Source organism: Myripristis murdjan, chromosome 19, assembly GCF_902150065.1.
Source record: "Myripristis murdjan chromosome 19, fMyrMur1.1, whole genome shotgun sequence".
Classification (NCBI taxonomy): domain Eukaryota; kingdom Metazoa; phylum Chordata; class Actinopteri; order Holocentriformes; family Holocentridae; genus Myripristis; species Myripristis murdjan.
This window is the reverse complement of record NC_043998.1, coordinates 542486-565860: the sequence shown is the minus strand read 5'-3', so window position 1 is coordinate 565860 and position 23375 is coordinate 542486. Positions and strand designations below refer to the sequence as shown.

Sequence of the window (23375 nt, the reverse complement as noted above, 5' to 3'; positions counted from 1 at the left end):
ACGGTGCCCCGGTGCCGCGGCCGACTGGTGCCGCGGGGGTGCAGGCGGGGTTGGAGTAGTAACATGAAAGGGCGCAAGCCAGTAATTTTGCCTAGGGCAGCAACATAGGCAGAACCGCCACTGCACACCAGTGTGCCGTGGCACACCGTTTGGGAACCGATGGAGTAGAGTTTAAAATGAAAAATATATTACGCTTTCATTAAGCTTACAAAAACGAATACAGCCCCTGTTCATATCGAATTAATCACTCAAACAACCACTCAATCATTATTGGATTGTTAAAAAAAACAAACAAACAAAAAAAAAAACATTAAGCCTGTCTGGGCGGGCCAGTGCCGCCCAGGCCCAATACTGGCTACGCCCCTGGTTTATACATTATAAAATCGTACATAGATACTATTTCACACCCCTGAAACTATATAATATGGGCTTAACCCAGGACAACAGATGTTGGAAATGCAAACAAGAATTGGGCACATTTCTCCATGTTCTTTGGGACTGTCCCATGGTACTACCTTTTTGGAAGGTGGTGCTGAAAGGCCTTGAAGGGTGGCTCAGGCGACCTCTACTGGAATCCTCACAATTATGTTTGCTGGGGGATAGATCTCTCATGCCACCAGGCGTGACTAAAGCAGAGTCGGGATTGATAGTAGCAGGTCTTATTGTAGCTGCTAGGCTTATTTTGCGCAACTGGAAGAGCCCACATAGGCCAGAATTTACAGAGTGGCTTAAACTCATGACAGAGACTGCTGCCTTTGAAAACATGATTGCCAGGGTGAATAAAGTACCAAATAAAAATAGTCAAATATGGCAAACGCTTTTATGGCTCATATTACGGGGGCAACATCTTAGAGAGGGCACAGGAGGGGGCTGGTGGACAGTTTGGGTATATGTTTGTATTTATGTACAATTGTTTGTTTATTTTGTTCCTTCCTTTTTGTAACTGAGTGAAAATATGTTAAAACCAATAAAAACTTAAATGACAAAAAAAAAAATATATACAACAAACATGTCACTGTTATTTTTTGTTTGTACAACTTTTTTAAGGCTTTTTTAAGGCTGAAATGTAAAGGCTTGCATCAGTACCTTGGAGTTGGAGGTGGATTCCAGGAAACAGAGTCTGTTTCCAAAGCCTTCAGCAGCAAGACAGAGTTTCTGTTGCTCCTTGAAGATCATGGCTGTACATTGTAGGACAACCTCATCATCCTAAAAGACACAGGAAAATATATACTTTTAGGATCATGAAACACGAACAGATCTGATTATGCTTTTGTTTCATTATGGGCTGCACTGTAATACTAGACAACAACTTTTTTCACCAACAATGTCTTTATTGAATTTACATAGCACATACATTAATATACATATACCAGCATATGTACATTAACACTAAATCTACACATAAAAGAATGAGATTATTAAAGACATGAACAAAATCTCCAGTACACCAAAGGTTAACTACAAACAAAACAAGCAAAAACCAAACATCAAAGGTGGCAAAGGTGTCATCTATGTATAGATCACTAAATTTCAGAGATGGACAGAGTACTCAACCCCAGTACTTGAGTAAGAGTAAAAATACTACTGGTCAAAATTTACTCTGTTACAAGTAAAAGTAGCTCAGTCGACATGTTACTCGAGTAAGAGTAAAAAAGTACTTGCTTTTAAAGGTACTTAAGTATCCAAGAGTACATGCTTTTAAATTTACTTAAAGTAACAGTAAAAGTAAGAGTAAGAGTAAATTTCTTATTTTTCACATCAATGAATCACTGTAATTTTTTCAGTTTATAGGACCTTGTAACTCTTGTTTCAGAGAATTAACTCTTTGATTGATTGAATTGTTTTATTTGGTGCGTTGAAGGAAGTACATAGTATCACATCACATCACTGTTCAGTAGTATGTGGCACCAAAAGGGTTGGGCTGAAAGCCAAGGCTTATGTGGGCCCACCCTATCTATATCATAGCAAGTCAAAGTCAATATTTAAAGGAATGTTGATGTATACAAATCTGAAAAAAAAACTTTTCGTGTTTCTATACAAACAATTTTGAGAAACAATAAAGACAATATATTTTTAGACAAAAGCTTCTACATTATTCGAGAGAAAAGAACAAAAACTAAAGTAAGACAGTTTAATCGCTTGCTGTAACATCGGACCGAAGACTTGTTCTGGATTTATGCTTAGATACATAGATACATACGTACTTACATACATTCGTACATTCATACATGCATACATACAAACATGCATGCATACACACACACACATGCATACATGCATACACACACACACACATACATACATACATACATACATACATACATACAAACAGTACATAGGCTACGTACACACCATACATACATACATACATGAATATTTTGTTTTCTTACAGAGTCCATTTTGCATCCATGTTAAGTGATCTATTGGAAATTGGTTTTATATTAATTAATTATTTCACACTTATACATCTTTTTGAAGTTATTGACAGAAGTGCATGATTTTAGCTCATTACTTAGATTATTCCATAAATTCACCCCTTTAACTGATATACCTTTGGTATCGGTCCTGGCAAAAGTTTTTTTGTACATATGGGCTCCTCAAAGTTGGTATTGTGATTCTCTGCTTTCAAATAATCCCTGAATACAGGATGGAAGTAAGTTTTTATGCGCCTTGTACATAAATATTAATGTGTTGAGATCTGCTAGATCTTCTAGCTTGAGAATATTATTTCTAAGAAAAAGTGGATTTGTGGGGGCAAGATAGTGAGTATGGTTTATGATTCTAATGACCTTTTTTTTTTATAAAATGAAAAGTGGATTAACTACCGTTTTAAATGTGTGTCCCCATATCTCTATGCAGTAGGTGAGATAGGGAAATATAAGTGAGTAGTATAGAGTGCGTAGAGCATTTGTATTGACAAAATCTTTAACGTTATATAATATTGCTATTGTTTTTGAAATTTTAGTTTTTGTATTTTTGATGTGTTCTTTCCAACTAAGAGAACTGTCTATGATTATTCCTAGAAATTTTATATGATAGACTCTTTCAATTTCAACATTGTCTATTGTAAGTTTAGGGGGTCTGTGTATTTTCTTATTTCCAAATATAATATATTTAGTTTTACTCAGATTAAGTGACAACTTGTTTGCATCAAACCATTGTTGTTGTTTTTTTTTTTTTTTAACCTTTATTTAACCAGGTAAAAGACCCACTGAGATCGAAATGTCTTTTACAAGGAGGACCTGGCCAGGAGGTCTGCAGCACACATCAATCACTAGACATAGTTAAGAGACAGATAACACATTACATTAGAAAAAACAATAAATAAGTAATAAAGGTAGATCACATCTTAAAGTTCAACAGCAGGAATCACAATAACAAATTTAAAAACACAAGCACTGTTCCATGGTCTCGCATTGCCTGTCAACCAAGATAAAGCGAAAGTTCTCTTTTGAAACAAGCTCAGACATTTTCAAGTCAGACTGGAGAGAGTTCCATGCCGATGGGGCAGCAAAGCTGAACGCTCTTTTCCCCTGTTCAGTCCGGACACGTGGAACAATCAGGCAAATGATATCATTGGAACGCAAGGCATAACGGCTTTTAGTTCTTTGTAGAAGAGCACTTAAGTAAGACGGAACTAAGCCAAGAAGAACCTTATAAATCAGAGTCAGCCAGTGCATGTACCTATGGGCAGTCAGAGAGGGCCAGCCGGATTTGGCATAGAGTTCGCAGTGGTGGGTAAGTCTGCTACAGCCAGTGACAAACCTCAGTGCACAGTGATAAACAGTGTTCAAGGAATGTAGACATTTAGCTGAAGCTGTCATGTACAGAACATCACCTTAGTCAATCAAAGGCAGAAAGGTTGCGGAAACAAGATATTTACGAGCTTTAAGAGAAAAGCAGGATTTGTTTCTATAGTAAAAACCTATTTTAATCCTGACCTCAGTGATCAAGCTCTCAATATGTGCTTTGAATGAAAGCTCACGATCAATAACAAAACCCAAGTATTTATAGTTTGAAACTAGCTCGATAGGGAGACCTTGTGAGGTTAAGATTGAAGGGATGTTTTCTGGTAGTTCACTAAGGTTAGAAAACACCATGGGCTCTAGTTTCCCGGCGCAGCGCGGGGTGGCGCAGTGAGGCGAACCCCGCGCAGAGCTAGTTTCGACCGGCGAAACGGGAGAGGCGGACAGTGTCCAAGTTTCGCAGACGGACTTGCGCGGAGATGGGAGTGGTGGCGCAGCGGGGGGAGGTGCCGAAAGATTCAACTTGGCGCAGTGATAGTTTCGTGCCAAAAGGCTTCGCCGAGGTGCGCCAAAAGCTCGCCTCCTGAAACCACGTCTACTTTCCGCGCAAGGCGGAGCGGAGCCGGCGCAGTGGAAGTTTGGCTGGCTGGCGCACATCACCAAAACCTCACGATCAGCACAAACGGTGCCAATCTCCTCTGATCTGACATCAGCTGTGACGGGACAGTTGATATGGAGATATATGTATGTGCTGATTGTGATCGTAGCATTGAATAGTGTTTTTTTCGGTATTTATTGCATCGTTCATGTGCCTGACAATTCCGGAAGCCTGTCTGTGAGGTTTTGGTGACGTGTGCGCACTGCTCGCCGGTCTCCGCTCCGCGCCTGTCTCCTGAGCTCCGCTCCGCCTGCGGCAATAGACCTCCATGTCAGCTGTGTAAACTTTCATTACGCCTTCGCGCAGCGCATTTTAAAGGCAAGGACAGGGGCTCATTTGATTGGTTACATGTGAATCAGCTGTGTCAAACCCACTCCACGCCTTCTCTCCTCCCTTGCGCCGGTAGGAGGAACGGCGGAGTACTTGCGCCACTGAGAACGGCGTGCCAAACTTGGAAAATCCGCCTGGCCACTCCCAGTTGGCGAAGCGCATCTGCGCTACGCCCCCGCCTCGCCTGGTCTGCGAAACTAGAGCCCCATGAGTTTGGTTTTATCTGCATTTAAAACCAATTTGAGGTTTTGAAGGCGAGACTGAACAATATTGAAAGCAGACTGTAAAAACTCAAAAGCCTGCACAACCGAGGATGACCAACAATAGATAATGGTATCATCAGCATAAAAATGATAAAAGGCATTTGACAGATTGTCACACATGTTGTTGATATAAATTGAAAATAAAATAGGTCCTAAGACCGAGCCTTGGGGAACACCTTTGGAGATCTCCAAGAATGACGAATTGGACCCAGCCATCTGTACGCACTGGGTTCTCCCAGACAGATAATTAGCAAACTACGATACTGCTTTCTTTGACAGGCCTATCTGAGTGAGCTTTTTATATCAGTAAAGTGTGGTCCACTGTGTCAAATGCCTTTGACAGGTCGATAAAAAGTGCAACACAGTATTTCTTGCAGTCTAAAGCATTAATAAAATCATTAAGAACCTTAAGAGCGGCTGTGATTGTGCTATGCTGCTTTCTAGAAACCGGATTGAAAAGGGGATAAAATGCTGTTTGTATCAAGAAAGTCCTTCAGTTGATCACTGACGAATCGTTCAAACATTTTAGCAAGGATACAAAGTTTGGGAATTGGTCTGTAGTTGTTTACATCTGAAGGATCCCCCCTTTTAAACAGAGGAAGAACAAAAGCAGACTTCCAGACTTTTGGAATTTCACCAGTGACAAAGCTCAAATTAAAAATATGAGAGAGTGGCTCTGCAATGAAATAAGCAGCTGATTTAAGGAAGAATGGGTCTAATTTATCAGGACCAGCTGCTTTTCTGGAATCCAGTTTAGACAGAGCACTCTGAACTTCAGAGGCAGACACAGGAGAAAAACAAAAGGAAGAAGGAAAACCATTTGCAGTACTCATTTCCGCCTGAGTTACATATTGATGTGGACTGGAGACCAGACCCAGGTCTTATGCGAGAGCTGCCGAGTCTACAAGTGGAGAACCCACTGAGGCTGATCTGGACTCCATAGAGAGACAAGTCATCTCCTTCCTACACAGCAAAGGAATAAAAGTGAATGACAAAGACATTGAAGCATGTCATCCTCTCCCCCGAAGAAATAAAAATGAAAAACCGCCCATAATAATCCGCTTTGTGAACAGAAAACAAAAAATTGCACTTCTCCAGCAAGGGAGAAAGCTGAAAGGCACCAGTGTGTATATAAATGAACATTTAACCAAAAAAAACTCTGACATCGCACGACAGGCCCGCCTTCTGAGGAAACCGAACAAAATACAGTCAACCTGGACAGCAAACTGCAGAGTGTACATAAAACTCAAAGGAGCACCAGAGGTGGCCAAGGTGCTGGCCATCAGAGAGATCACCGAGCTGGACAATTACCAATGATGACGACTCACTCAAACACATCTTGCCATGCCCTAGACGCACTTAAATGGATTACTCTATGACTGAAACAACGATGACACTCGATAAGGACTATACATTTCCATTCAATCCATGGACAGTTGATCTGGAGCAAATGGGACTGGACACTTTTGTATACACAGAGCACAAAACACAAGATATAGAAAACAATATTGATCCGGAAAACAACCTATACAGTGATATCAATAACAGTTGCAGTTATTACTCAGAAGATCAGTTTAACAAAAGTGTTAAATCAGAGCATAAAATGTCAATAATTCATTTCAATAGTAGAAGCCTGTATTCCAATTTTAACTACCTAAAAGAATATCTGAGACAGTTTAAGATTCCATTTAATATCATAGCCATATCAGAAACCTGGATTAGTGAGGAGAAGGGAATAGATTTTGATCTGGATGGATATGAACTTAATTATGTGAACAGAAAGAACAAGAATGGTGGAGGGGTTGCACTATATATAGATAAAAGTTTGAAATATAAAGTCATTGAAAATATGACAGCAGTGGTGGATGATCTACTTGAGTGTATTACGGTGGAAATATATATGGAAAAGATGAAAAATGTAATTGTAAGCTGCATATACAGAGCACCTGGATCAGATACTGAAAGATTTAAAGACTGGATGGAAAGCATGTTTACAAATTCTATGCAAAAAGTTATGTTCATCTGTGGTGATTTCAATATCGACCTCCTAAACCCAAAAAAAACATAAAATGACAAATGATTTTATTAATTTACTGTATAGTATGGGCCTATATCCAACAATCACCAAACCAAGCAGAATCACCTCACATTGTGCTACCTTAATTGACAATATATTTACAAACACTATGGAAAACAACACAGAGAGCGGGCTTCTAATGACAGACATTAGTGACCACCTTCCTATTTTTGTGGTATATTATTGTAATTATAGGAAGAAAAATTATACCAAAAAGTATACATACAAAAGAGTGAAAACTGAGGAAGCAATGAGATCACTAAAAAATGATTTAATAGTACAAAATTGGAATAAGGTATATGATGGAAAAGATATTGATAAAGCATATTATGAATTCTTAAAAATATTGAATTCATTATATGATAAAAATTGTCCTGTGAAACAATACAGTAATGTACATAAATACAAAAATAGTCCGTGGATCACTAAAGGGTTAAAAAAACGCCTGCAAAAAGAAAAATACACTTTATAGGAATTTTATAAAGCACCGAACCACAGAGGCAGAGGAAAAGTAGAAAAAATATAAAAATAAGTTAACTAATATTATGAGGATATGTAAAAAGGAATACTATAATAAAATATTGGAGAAAAATAAAAAATAATATTAAAGGTTTATGGAGTGTATTAAATGGTATTATAAGAAATGGAAATAAAAATGCAAATTATCCTGAATACTTTACAGAGAATGATAAGATCATAAATAATATGGAGGAGGTGGTTGACAGCTTTAACAAATACTTTGTAAGTGTAGGACCAGAACTGGCAGCAAAAATCAAGGAAACAGAGACAACAGAAGGTGGGGCTGTTGAGGATAACGGGGAAAGAAATATAAATACAATCTTTTTGGCAGCAGTGGATGAAAAAGAAATCATAGAGACCGTAAGAAAATTCAAAAATAAAACTTCAACAGACTGGAACGGCATAGATATGACAACAGTAAAATCAGTTATCAAAGACATTGCAAAGCCACTAACCCACATCTGCAACTTGTCATTTCAATCTGGTAAATTCCCCAACAACATGAAAATAGCAAAAGTGATACCACTGTTTAAAACCGGAGACAGACACCATTTTACAAACTACAGGCCTGTTTCTCTGCTTTCTCAGTTCTCCAAAATACTTGAAAAACTTTATATTGATAGACTAGATAAATTTATTGAAAAACACAACCTACTCACAGACAGTCAATATGGATTCAGAACGGACAGATCAACCTCATTGGCACTCATGGAATTAACAGAAGAAATCACAAATTGTATTGACAACAAAAAAATAGCAATTGGAGTTTTTATTGATTTAAAAAAAGCTTTCGATACCATGGATCACAATATATTATTCAATAAATTAGAAAAGTATGGTATTAGGGGGATTAGGCTGAGCTGGATGAGGAGTTATTTAAGTAACAGGAAACAATTTGTGCAAATAGGTGAACATAAATCAGACTATACGGATATTACTTGTGGGGTACCACAAGGGTCGGTATTAGGGCCAAAACTGTTTATACTATACATCAATGATATATGCAGTGTATCTAAATTATTGAAATTTGTCTTGTTTGCAGACGATACAAATATTTTTTGTTGTGGGGACAAATTGCAGCAGATTTTGGGGATGATCACTACAGAAATGAATAAGGTGAAACTGTGGTTCGACAAAAACAAACTATCACTGAATCTGGGGAAAACAAAGATCATGCTGTTTGGAAAACATACCACAAATGTACAGATAAACCTGACGATAAACAATACACGCATAGAAAGAGTTTATGAGAGTAAATTTCTTGGAGTGATCATAGACCACAAAATGAGCTGGAAACCACATGTAAGCCACGTCCGAGCTAAACTGGCAAAATGCACTGGAATACTAGGGAAAACGAAACACTTACTAGATCATAAATCATTACACACTCTGTACTGTTCACTGTTTCTACCATATCTGTCTTGGTCCCCAGACCGTGGAGGTCTGGGGAAATAACTACAAGTGCACCCTACAGCCAATATGCATATTACAAAAAAAAGCAATAAGGATAATAAACAAGGTAGGATATCTAGACCACACAAACTCATTATTTATTAAATCAAATACCTTGAAATTTATGGACCTGGTCAAATTTAAAACATCACAAATTATGTACAAAGCCAGAAATAACCTGTTGCCAAAAAATATACAAAGAATGTTCAGGGAAAGAGAAGGTGGCTATAATTTGAGAGGAGAACTGAACTTTAAGAAACTCAGTGTCAGAACTAAAATGAAAAGTATGAGCATATCAATCTGTGGGGTGGACTTGTGGAACAGTCTGGAGCTAGAGATTAAACAGAGTACAAACATAAACCAGTTTAAAAAGAGGTATAAACAGTCTTTTATCAATAGGTATCTGGAACAGGAAGGGTGTTAATTGGGAGTATGTGTAGGATGTATGTATGTGTGTATGTGTATGTATGTATAAGTATGTATATATATAAATAGATAGATACATAGATGCATAGATATAGATGTATGTATGTGTGTGTGTGTGTGTGTGTATGTATATGTATATATAGGTATGTGTATGTGTGTAGACATGTATGTGTGTGTATGTATATATATGTATATTAAGTTCTTTTATTAGGATAGCCCCTTGAGATGAACCATCTCGTTTTCGAGGGGGTCCTAAGCACAGGACAATATAAGGACATTATACTCAGACAGATTTGACAAACATAGCCATAAATACATACATACATACATCATGACATAAACGTAAAGAGAGAACCAATCACAGTTAACACAATACAAACAACAACCCAAAACACACACACACACACACACACACACACACACTGTCATGTCCTTGAAATTATGTTTTGTTGGGTTTTGTTTCATGTCTTAGAAATTATGTTTTGTTAGGTTTTGTTCTTGTGTCTTGTCTCGTGACTTCCTGTTTTATTTTGATATCTCACTCTCCTCTTGTGTCAGGTCACTTGCCCTTCCCCTTGTGTGTTTCCCTCTAGTCTGATTGTCTGCCACGCCCTGATTGTTTCCACCTGTTCCCCATTACCTTGTGTGTATATATAGTCCGTGTTTCCCTTTGTCCTGTGCGAGTTCGTCCTGCTTTGTCTTGTCTGGTCCTGCTTCGTCTTGTTTCGTCCTGCTTTGTCACGCTTTGTCACATCACGTCCATGATCCTTGTCACGTCACGTCAAGTCTCAAGTCAGGTTTTGTATTTCCGTTGCTACTTTGTTTTGTCATAGTTTTGTTCTCGTTTCTTTGATACTTTGTTATAGTGAATCTCAGTTGTTACTTTGTCTTGAGTTTTGTGTTGCTACTTTTTCTTGTTATTAAATTTCTTTAGTTGAACTCTTGAGTCGTGCGTTTGGGTTCTCATTTTGTTCAGTCATAGTCATAGTTCTGACACACACAAAAGAAGGGGGGAGAAAAAAAAAAAAAAAAAAAAAAAAAAAGGGGCCAAACAGGAATCAGAGCCTACAATTACAACATATTAAACAACAGGATAGTAGTCATTCAAGAGATTGACCGGCATTATTGTAATAATATAGGAGTAATATGTCACTGAAAGAGAAGAGATATGAAGTACAACTGGATGACTGTTAAAGTCTACATATACAATTGCTGTGTAAATGACTTGCCAGGGCATGTTTAAACAGTCTGAACGATGGAATAGAGCGGATGTTTGCGGGCAGATTATTCCAGTCAGCTGGTGCTTTGAACATAAAAGCTTTTTTTGATGTAGACAATGAAACATTAGGTACAGAAAAGAAACACTGTACAGTATGTCTTAGATGATGAGTAGAGGAAAAAGGAACCAACAACTGCTTTAGATAAGTAGGATAATTGAAATGAACACATTTAAAAATAAATTGCAGCCAGTGCATCTGCCTTCTTATCAAAGGTGAGGGCAGGTCAAGAAGTGCATACATTGTGCAATGATGAGTTGTAGGTGAACATTTAAGAATAAATCTACACAATCTGTTATAGACTATAGTAAGCGGAGCGAGAGAGGTATTGGAGGCAATACAATAAACAGAATCAGCATAGTCCATTATAGGCAATATAAGTTGAGTTGCAATCTTTTTTCTGACCTTATATGAAAAACAGTTTCTAGAACGAAAAAGGAGACCAAGACTAGAGTTCATTTTTTTGACTATATGATTAATATGATAGTTGAATGAAAGCTCAGAGTCGAGATATAGTCCAAGGTATTTGATATGGTCAACTTTCTGCAAAGTAGTGCCATCCTGACATGAAATACGGCACGTGTGTGTTTTGCATTTGAATTTGATGTTCTGTCGTGTGCCAAAAATCATAGTATGTGATTTGTTTTTGTTGAGGAGTAGCTTATTAGCTACCAGCCAGTGTTGCAGATTATTAAAGTCATTCTGCAAATCTGATTCAATCTGTAATATATTTGTATGAGATGTATATATAACTGTATCATCAGCATAAAGCTGAACAGAACATTTACAGATAAGGGGAAGATCATTAATAAAGATGGAGAAAAGAAGTGGACCAAGCGTTGATCCCTGAGGCACACCAGACTGCTGCGTTAAAATATCAGATTTAACTCCATTAATAACAACACATTGTTTCCTATTGTGAAGGTATGAATTGAACCAAAGTAATGCAGTGTGTGAGAGGCCAATAGCATGGAGTTTATCAAGTAGTATATAGTGATCAACCAAATCAAATGCCTTTGTTAAGTCAATAAAAATTGCACCAGTTAGTTTAGAGGTATTTGAGGCAGTGAGAATATCATTGGTAAGTTTTAGCAGTGCAGTAGTTGTAGAATGATTTGAGCGAAAGCCAGACTGAGAGGGTGACAGAATATTTTTTTCATTTAAATGACATGACAATTGATTATAAATTAATTTTTCAAACACTTTAGCGACTGAGCAGATAATAGAGATTGGTCTATAGTTATTTAGATCTAATATACTGCCTCCTTTATGTAGGGGAGTGATGCGTGAACATTTCCAAATTCTGGGTAATTCGTAGGTGGACAGTGACATATTGAACAGATCACATAGAGGATACATAAGTATATGAGCTGCTATTTTTAAGAATCTGGCCTCAATGCCATCCAGCCCAGGACCACTGCTGATTCTGAGGTCCTTTATAGTATTCAGTACCTCAACCGGTGTAATAGTCCTAAAAGAGAACTGACTGTTAATAGGGCGAGCATTAATATGATGTAGGTTCATGCAGGTGGATGATTCAGGCACTATGGATGAAACTGATAAGAAATGCTCATTGAAAGCTTGAGCAATTGAAAGTGGTTCATGTACTGTTTTATTATTAACTATAATTTGTTTAGGTACAGATTTGTTAGATGCATTAGTTATTGTTTTAATCTTAGACCAGAATTGTTTGGAATTTTTGAAGTTCTCAGAGAGAGATTCTTTGTAGTAATTTGATTTGGCATTTCTTGTCATAGTTTCACTTAGATTTCGTAGCCTCCTGTATTCTTCCCAATCAGCAGGGTTCTTAGATTTACGAAATGTAGCCCATGCACTGTCCCTCTGCCTGAAAAAACTAATTAATTCAGCACTTATCCAGGGAAGGTGTCTGCCTTTTACCTTGGTAATTTTCAGAGGAGCATGTTTATCAATAATTAAACTCAGCTCAGAATATAAAAAATCCCATGCCTCCTGTACATAAGGTATTAATTGATACCTTTCCCAATTAATTGAGATTAAGTCGTTAATAAATTGATCTATATTATATGTATATGTATATGTATAGATGCATATGTGTGTGTGTGTATATACGTATATACATGTATATGTGTGTGTGTGTGTGTGTATATATATGTATATATATTTATGTAGGTATTTATGTATACATGTGTAAGTAGGTATGTACACTATATTACCAAAAGTATTCGCTCACCTGCCTTTACTCATACTATGAACTGAAGTGCCATCCCATTCCTAACCCATAGAGTTCAATATGATGTCGGTCCACCTTTTGCAGCTATTACAGCTTCAACTCTTCTGGGAAGACTGTCCACAAGGTTGAGGAGAGTGTTTATAGGAATTTTTGACCATTCTTCCAAAAGCGCATTGGTGAGGTCACACACTGATGTTGGTCGAGAAGGCCTGGCTCTCAGTCTCCGCTCTAATTCATCCCAAAGGTGTTCTATCGGGTTCAGGTCAGGACTCTGTGCAGGCCAGTCAAGTTCATCCACACCAGACTCTGTCATCCATGTCTTTATCGACCTTGCTTTGTGCACTGGTGCACAGTCATGTTGGAAGAGGAAGGGGCCCGCTCCAAACTGTTCCCACAAGGTTGGGAGCATGGAATTGTCCAAAATGTTTTGGTATCCTGAAGCATTCAAAGTTCCTTTCACTGGAACTAAGGGGCCAAGCCCAGCTCCTGAAAAACAACCCCACACCATAATTCCTCCTCCACCAAATTTCACAGTCGGCACAATGCAGTCTGAAATGTACCGTTCTCCTGGCAACCTCCAAACCCAGACTCGTCCATCAGATTGCCAGATGGAAAAGCGTGATTCATCACTCCAGAGAACGCGTCTCCACTGCTCTAGAGGCCAGTGGCGGCGTGCTTTACACCATTGCATCCGACGCTTTGCATTGCACTTGGTGATGTGTGGCTTGGCTGCAGCTGCTCGGCCATGGAAACCCATTCCATGAAGCTCTCTGCGTACTGTACTTGGGCTAATCTGAAGGTCACATGAAGTTTGTAGCTCTGTAGCAATTGACTGTGCAGAAAGTCGGCGACCTCTTTGCACTATGCGCTTCAGCATCCGCTGACCCCTCTCCGTCACTTTACGTGGCCTACCACTTCGTGGCTGAGTTGCTGTTGTTCCCAAACGCTTCCATTTTGTTATAATAGAGCTGACAGTTGACTGTGGAATATTTAGGAGCGAGGAAATTTCACGACTGGATTTGTTGCACAGGTGGCATCCTATGACAGTTCCACGCTGGAATTCACTGAGCTCCTGAGAGCGGCCCATTCTTTCACAAATGTCTTGTTTCACAGTCTGCATGCCTGAGTGCTTGATTTTATACACCTGTGGCCAGGCCAAGTGATTAGGACACCTGATTCTGATCATTTGAATGGGTGAGCGAATACTTTTGGTAATATAGTGTATGTATGTATGTATGTATGTATGTGTATGTATATGCGTATGTGTGTATATATACAGTAGAAATTGCGCGTTATATGGGATTTGTTTAGTACTTAGGTTGTATAATTATATGTATTTATATGTACAGTTGTATTGAATTATATAGAATCCAATTCCATCAATTATGATGAATAGTTAGAAAGGGGTAGGTATAAAAAGTGTATACTTCTTCCTACTCCTTTTTCAAACAGGATACACCATGTTGTTTATCTGTTTCTCTTTTTGTTGTCCTTTTTTGTATTTATATATGGAAAACGTACATATATATATATATATATATATATATATATATATATATATATATATATATATACACATATATATATATATATATATATACACATATATATATATATATATATATATATATATATATTTTTTTTTTTTTTTTTTTTTTTTTTGTATACTTGTTTGAAAATAAAATTCTTCATTCATTCATTCATTCATTCATATTGAGAACCGGACTTCACCAAATCAGGATTTAAAGAATCAAATAAGTAACCTGCTGAAACAAAATGTTCATTGAACCTATTCAACATTGCTGGTTTTTCTGTCAGGGTACAAGAATCATTCATTAGAAAGTTAGGGAGTTCAACTGCTGAACAAGGACCACAAGTGGATTTTACAACTTTCCAAAATTTTTTGGGATCATTGGTTTTTTGTTGTTTCAGCTAGGTAGAATTCAGACTTAGCCCTCTTAATTAAAGAAGTACATTTATTGCGCAGTTGTCTGAAGGAGAGCCAATCAGACTCTGATTTAGTTTTTATTGCCTTCGCCCAAGCGGCATCTCTCCTTAAGCAGAGAACCAATTTCTGGACAGAACCAGGGGTTATTATGCCCTTTGACCTGAAATTTACATAGTGGGGCATGTTTGTCAATTAATTTCAGGAAGTCAACATAAAAATAATTCCAGGCAAGCTCTACACTGTCGAAAAGAGAAAGTCTGCTGCAATTGAGGAGAGATAGATCATGGTAAAAAGCTTGCTCATTGAAACGTTTAAAGTCTCTTTTAAGCAGAAGTTGCGGTTTAGTTTTTGGAAGTTTTGCGTGTCTTACAATTGCAATAACACAATGGTCACTTAGATCATTAGCAAAGACACCTACACCAGTGTACTTATGAGGAGCATTGGTTAGGAATAAATCTTTTTTTTTTTTTTTTTTTTTTTTTTTATTCATATTTTAACACTTTCTACACAACCACAATACACACAAGTCCAGACCTTAACAAATACAAACAAATAACATTAACACATTCACAACAACACCACATTAAGGGAAAATCAGTGCACGCTCATATTCAAATATTCAGTCCATTGTCAGAGTCTGTCCTATACAGGGATAGGTGCGATTTCAAAATCAGGACACTAGCAAATACAAACATCTCTCATATCAACCCAGTTTCACAATCAATCAAAACAGACTGAATCACTCAATCAATCAAAACAAACTGAATCACGTCAGCATTGGCGATGATGATATATGCCCCCTCACCTGCTTCCAAATAGTTTCAGACCTAAACTTGGTATCATTCAATGTATCTGTCATTCGCTCCATACCTAGAAGATTAAAAAACTCAGATATCCATGTTTCTATAGAGAAACAATTTGGCTTGTGAATTTTCCAGTTCGACAAAATCATTCTTTTAGCAGCCAAGAAGGCTAAACCAACTGTCTTCCTTTCTTGTCTAGATTTTAAGTGTGCAACCCTATGACCCAACAGACACACAGATGGGCATGGAGCAATGTTTACATTAATGATCCCTGAAATTAGCTTACAGACTTCGGTCCAAAATATCTTGACTGCAGGGCAATGCCATAACATATGAATTAAATTTCCCACGTGTCCACATTTATGCCAACAAAGATTTGAGGCACTTGGCTCTATTTTTTTAAGTTTGAAAGGAGTAATGTAAGCTCTATGAAGAATTTTCAGCTGTATTACTTTACCTTTGACTGATTTGGAAGTCGTTTTAATGTTACGCCAAATGTTACCCCACTCTTCAGAAGTAAATTGGACCCCTAAGTCAAGTTCCCATTGAGACTCCGTCTTTGAGTTCGGGTTTAAAGAGGAATGAAGTAGCAGTTTATATAGTCCTGAGACTGCTCTTCTGTTTAATGATAAAAACCTAAATTTTTTGTCAATCTCATAATTGTAATCAAAATATTCTTTAGGAAATCTAGAAACAATTGACTTTAACTGAGAATACTGTAAAAAACTGTTTGTATTCAAGTTATGTCTTTTTATAAGTTCCTCCAAAGGCAGGATCTCTCTGTTCTCTACAATTTGAGAAATTTCTGTGATATTGTGCTTGCACCATACCATATTAGCCAATGGACTCCCCGCCGCTTTGAAAGCATTGTTATACCATATCGGGGAGGATGGAAGAACTGAGTTTACAATATCCATTCGTTTATGTATTTCTCTGCTTATGTCACATGAAAACTTAATAACACAGTTGTCCATATTTTTAGGTGGAGTAGGGGAGTACCAAAGTGAAGATAATGACACAAATTTATTGTTCTCCTTCACAAGATGTTCTTCCAGCCAGTCCCAACTTCCTTTATCTCTACTCTTCTTATAGCCCCAGATAAGTGAAAACCTGGCATTAAATGCAAGATAATACAAATAAACATCAGGGATTCCCAGACCCCCTTTGTCTCTTGGTAGGGATAATTTTTTCCAATTAATTCTAGGCTTCTTGTTGTTCCATAGAAAAGAGGAGAACATTTTGTTGATATTATCAAACCAAGATTTCTGAATAAACAAAGGGATAGATGACACTAAAAAATTCAATCTTGGAAGAACATTCATCTTTAGCACTTCTGCTCGACCCCATAAGGACAGAGGCAGAGCAGACCATCTTTTCAGGTCTTCCTTAATATTATTCAGTAAAGGTTTGGCATTTAATTCCAATATTTCGTTGATAGGTGATCTAATTTTTATTCCCAGATACTTCATGCCTTCTGCTTTCCAGACAAAGGGAGCAGATCCGAGGTCAGAAAAATGTGTAAACATGTTCAAAGGTATAGCTTCACTTTTAGTCCAATTTATTTTGTATCCTGAAAGGCTGCCAAATGAATTAATAGTTTCTAAAACTCTTGGTATCGAGTGTGAGGGTTTGGACAGAGTCAACAAAATGTCATCCGCATACATATTTAATTTGAAATCATGACCACCAATTAAAATGCCTGTAATGTCTTTGTCCTGACGAATAACACATGCCAGTGGTTCTAAGGCTAAAATAAAAAGTAAGGGGGATAGAGGACAACCTTGTCTAGTAGAACGCCAAAGTTGAAAGGGAGTTGAAATCATGCCATTACTCTTTATTGCTGAGACTGGTTCCTTATATAAAGCTCTGATCCACTGTAAACACCTTGGACCAAAACCATATCTGGAAAGAGTCTCGAACAGGTACGACCACTCAATTCGGTCAAAAGCTTTCTCGGCATCCAGTGATATTGCTAACACTGGATGTTGAAGAGAGCTAGCCATCTGCATAGTTTGCAGGAGCCTTCGCATGTTATCAGCTAGAAGCCGCCCACGAATAAAACCAACTTGGTCCACATGGATTAAATTTGTAACGACTTCTTCTAACCGATTTGCTAACATTTTTGCGAAAATTTTATAATCATTATTAAGCAAACTTATCGGCCTATAGTTTTCCACATTTAGGTGGTCTTTTCCTGGCTTTGGTAATACTGATATGATGGCTGTCCGCATTGTTGGTGGCATAATCTCCTCTTCCACCACCTGATTGTACAAGCAAAGAAGCATAGGCATGATTTCTCTTGAAAAACATTTAAAAAATTCAGCAGTGTACCCATCATTACCAGGTGCTTTATTGTTTGATAGAAATTTAATTGTATTGTAAATTTCTTTCTCTGAAATAGGTACCTCTAGTTTCCTTTTATTTTCTTCCCTCATCTTAGGCAAAATTAAATTATTAAAGAAATTATTTAAATCTTGTTGTTTTGCTTTATATTCAGATTTATACAAAGATGAAAAATAACTTCTAAAGGTATCATTAATAGCCCCCTGATCTCTAACAATCACACCTTTACTATCCCTTAAAGAAACAATGGAGTGTTTTTGTTCAAATTTTCTCAGTTGGTAAGCAAGCATCTTCCCTGCCTTTTCGCCATCTTCATAATGAGACTTTCTCAATTTATATAGTGAGAAAGCAGCCTCCTCATGTAATATTGCTTGTGCCTCGGCCCTTGTCAGAAGTAATTCCTGTTTAAAAGAAATGTTCATTGGGTCTCTCATATGTTTCAGCTCAAGATCTTTAAGCTTGGATATAATTTCTGTTTTCCTCCTCAATTTGTCCTTGTTTTTATATGATGCATAACTGATAATCCAGCCCCGACAGGTTACTTTAAATGCCTCCCAGACTGTTGAAATAGGAGTTATCGGATTCATATTTATTTCAATAAATTCTTTGATGTTCTTTTTAATTAATGTAACAAAAGTGTCGTCTTTTAACAATAAGTTGTTAAAACTCCATTGTTTAGGCTTAGCTTTCCTTTCACTGGTGGGGCAAAAAGTTATTGAAATTGGAGTATGATCTGAAATGAGGAGATTATGAATTGTAGAGTCTGAAACATTTGCCATTAAAGAGTTGGATAAAAGGAGATAGTCAATTCGAGAATAGGAATTGTGGGACTTGGAATAAAATGTATATTCTCTTGATTTTGTGTTAAATAAGCGCCATACATCATTTATTGACTGTGTCTCTAATAGCTCTTTAAAGGCTTGAGAGAGAGATTTATCAGCTGGTAGGGGTGGACTTGAACGATCCATTAATGCATTGCTTACCAAATTAAAATCCCCTCCCACTAATAGTGGAATATTTTTAAACTGAGTTAGCAAGACATTAATTGAGGTCAAAAAGCTGGCCTGTGCCAGATTTGGAGCATATAAGTTCATCAAAATAATTTTGTTATTCTCCAGTTCTCCTGAAACTATCACCCATCTTCCTTCTTTGTCTGTAATCACGTCCAACACTGTAAACAATATTTTCTTAGCAATGAGGATGCAAACCCCTTTTGAGGCACTTGTGCCTGGAGAAAAAAAGATTTGTCCCACCCAACGCTGTTTTAACTTTAAAGATTCTTCTTTGGAAAGATGTGTTTCTTGTAACAGTGCTATGTCACAATCAAGAGATTTTAAGTGAGATAAAACTTTAAATCTTTTCACCGGATTTTGAATTCCATTTATATTCCAAGAGATTACTTTAATTTTATTCATGACCATTGAAAATATTCCATAAGAGAAAAAGAGCCCACATAGGCTCTTTTTCCCCCTTAGATGTAACTAGGGAGCATGCACTACGGATGGGAAGGGGCAAACACACAATAACCCATAAAACATAAATAATACACTGACAACACAAAAAACCCACAATAAGCAGATTAAACAACATTAACAATAAGATGAGTGTCCATCTCATCTTCTGTCCGTGATAGTCGGGTGTAGGCTCAGTATGATTGATAACCAGATCCTAATTTCGATTAGTAGGATTTCATTCATCGGAAACCCCTAAAAAGTATTCTAAGTATCCATAAGGGGGAAATCACTACTACATACTTATTTTCCAAAACAGCCAAGATACTGAAAAAAAAAAACAAAAAGAGAGAGACCTGTTCATTTCTTGTTTCCTAACAAACAAACAAACAAAAAACAATAAGCAAACAAAGCAAACAAAAAAGAAAAAGGCCCCCCATAAATTATTTGCAGCATGTAGGCTAACCTTAAATTCATCCTAAAATATTTATTAACTAACCGAGTAGAAGCCTATATTACTACATCAGTCTAAACCAAAAGTAAGGGGGAAAAAAAAGATCCCCGTTCTCCGTATCATGGACTCACAAAGTCACCCCAAGCCGGTCTCGGGTGCGCTGGTACCAGGAGGGCTCTCACCCTGCAGCCGCTTCTGCAGCTCCTTCCGTGCCACATCAGGATTGTTGTAAATGATCTTTTCTCCATCAATGGTGACTACCAAGCGGGCAGGGTGCAATATTCCAACCCTTATTCTCCTCTTTTTTAAGTCCTCAATTAAGTCATTGTATTCAGCGCGTTGCCTCCGCACCTCAGTCGATAGATCTTGTCGGATAAAAAAAGGTTGACCTTGCCAGGAGAGAGGTTTCCCCCTCCTCACTGCAGCCAGGATCTTCTGCTTGTCACCCCATCTCAGTAGTCGCACAATGATGTTGCGAGGTGGGTCCCCCGGGTCCGGACGAGGCCGAAGAGCGCGGTGGGCCCGGTCCACTTCAAGTGCCGGCTCATTCTCCCCCAGTATGTGTTGAAATACACGGCCCAGCAGCCCAATCACATCATCCATTTCAGATCCTTCTTTCATGCCTATTATTCTGATGTTATTCCTCCTACTGCGTGATTCTAGGTCGTCAACCCGTTGGCAGAGTAATGCAACTTTCTTGGATAGTTCTTTAACCTGCGTGTTCTCCTTTTCAAAGTCTTCCTCCAAAGCGTTTATGCGTTGTTCCGCATTGGTGACTCTGTGCTTTACTGCATTAAAATCTTTGGAGAGGGTTTTGATTGCAGAGTTGATCTCTTCAAGTTTAGAATTCATGGAAGCTTCATGGCTTTTGAAAGCGTTTGTCAAACATTTCGCCCACACCGGCGTCTCCTCATCAGCGTCTGTGTCAGACAGGTGCGTATTCGTTGCACTCATGTCTGTATTCTTTGATTTATTTGCTTTGCTTCTCTGTCTTGTTGCCCGAACTTGAGACATCCGTTTGACAAATGCTGGCCAGTCTGTTCTTGTCAAATTGTTGCCCAGATTGGGCTGTTTTGGAAATAAATCTCTCCGATCTGGTATGCAAACCACACTAAAACGCCATGTTCACCTGTCCGTAGTCACGTGACCTCTCAATTAATAAATCAATTAATGATGACCTCACAGGATGTTTCACATTAGGACGAGTTGGACTGTTTATTAACTGGGTTAAGTTGAAGGAGTCACAGACAGATTTCAAGCTGTCTGATGCTGAGGTTAACCAGTCCGTATTTAGGTCCCCAACCAAAACAAGTTCACTTGTACTAAACCTCGCAATAAAATCTGACAATGAGGAAAGAGACTCACTACAAGCTGAAGGTGGCCTATAACAACCCATAACTGTTGTAGACTGATCCTGAGAAAAGTTAAGTTTTAGGGCAAGAAGTTCAAACTGCTTGCTTAAGGACACTGAGGATAGGACTGTAGCATGGAACTTGTTCTTTACATAGATGGCTACACCTCCACCTTTTCTGGGCCGGTCAGAGCGAAAAACATGATAGCCTTTTATAAATATCTCCTTATCTGAAATGGCTTTTGACAGCCAGGTTTCAGACAGGACAAGAATGTCGGTGTCAGTTGACTGAATCCAAATTTTCACAAAATCCAACTTTGGGAGCAGACTACGTACATTTAAATGAACAATACCAAGACCACCTCTAGATCTAAATTCATCAGGGGTACAAATACAGTTCAGAATGGGGCCTGGATTAGGCTGAACATTGCCTGACAGAAGGAGTAGGAGTGTGATGAGACACTTTTCCTTTATATTATTTAGTGATACGGAATCGCCCTTATTTGACTTGGCAAGATCAATAAGTGATGCTTCCGTGGGCATGAAATGTTTTTTTGTTTTTTTTTAACACTAATACACAATAAGTGAAGCAATTCGAGATCATTTAAAACTGGCACACCAGCGGGCACCAATGAATGTACAGTCAGCTCAGCAGGAGCAGAGGACCAGAGGACCAGGTGATAGTGGCTGAATCTCAATCTCCTCCCTAAGCCCTGAGCCCTGAGCCCTCACTGACTTAAGTAGCTACACCTGGAAAAATGATTGAGTCCGTGAGGCTGCAAGGGGCTGGAGTAGTAAAAAGGGAATGGGACAGCCCTTTGTTTGGTTGTCAACAGCGATGCATCATGTTTCTCACAATCGCAGCTTTGGGACTTTTTATTTTACGTTTTATGCTTGGTATTTTTGAGGAGTTGTGAAAACAGCATTAAAAAAATGATCTACTCCCACAAAAGGCATTGATGAGTTTGCCAAGAGATAAAAAAACAAAAAAAAAAACAAATATGCATTGCCTATCTGCTTATTTCCTTCATTTCTGAAGGCCATCTTATATAAAATATTATACTCACATGAGAACTTCTTTTTGCAGCGTCACTGCTGATTGCCCCCTCCATGTTTTTTTTTTTTTTTTTTTTGATACCATGTTGGATTTATGATTTTATGTGTGCATGTTTTTTCTTTTTATGCTGTGCGAGCAGTGCATTTTACATTATTTTATTTAAATAATAATTGTATTTGTAGGAGCCATGAGTTTTGTTTGATTATTTTAGATAATTGCTTTATTTGGGTTAAATTTGATTATATATTTTTTCTTTTGTTTATTATTTGTTTAGTTTATGTTTTGTTGTTTTGTTGCCATATTTAGTTTGTAGAATTATTTTGTGTATTTTGGGTTTTTTGTTAACACTGGGCACGAAGGCTATAAATATGGGCAGGTTTAGGACCAGTATGCACCAGGGTGGGCGTATGGTTTTTTACCAGAGCAAGAGAGCCAGGTAGAGAGTGGGATTCCTTTGTTCTCAATTTGTTTGCTTGCCTTGTAAAATAAACCATTTAAAACATGGAAACTCTGAATGGACAGTGGAGTCTTTTGCCTGCGTAAATCATGCCCATGGTGCAGTAGTGACCCTTTATTTGTAAGTTTAATTTGAGTTTGTTTTGAGAATATTTTGATAAATGGCCACTACTGTATTATTCTTTTATTTTATTATTTTATATTATCTTTTATTTTATTATTATTCTTATTTTATTTGATCTTATTTTATCGTGTTATCCTATTGTGTATTGTGTTATCTTGTGGTGTGTTATCTTGTTGTGCAGCACTTTGGAAAACGTTGTGTCTGTTAAAATTGTGCTTTATAAATAAAGTGGATTGGATTGGATTGTTTACAAATTCGCTCGTTTCACTTCGCTCTTAGCGGCAGCAGCTGGTTTCCACAGGGGATTCATGTCATACGTCACAATGCAATGAACTATGGGTAATTCCCTTACGCTAAGTCTGCGGAGATGCCCACTTACGTAAAGGGTGCATTAAGGGCTCAAAAAGTCGGCGAGAGATCCCTCACGC

At 37.8% G+C, this 23375-nt stretch overlaps 1 protein-coding gene across 1 annotated transcript in view; it reads right to left on the bottom strand.

The window, feature by feature from the left end:
- The window catches only part of ryr2a (ryanodine receptor 2a (cardiac)), a 666625-nt gene that overhangs the window by 575032 nt on the left and 68218 nt on the right, over positions 1-23375 (bottom strand). The window contains exon 2 of the mRNA XM_030078094.1: positions 1087-1206. Coding sequence (XP_029933954.1) covers positions 1087-1206 — 120 coding nt within the window. The remainder of the gene's footprint in view (positions 1-1086; positions 1207-23375) is intronic.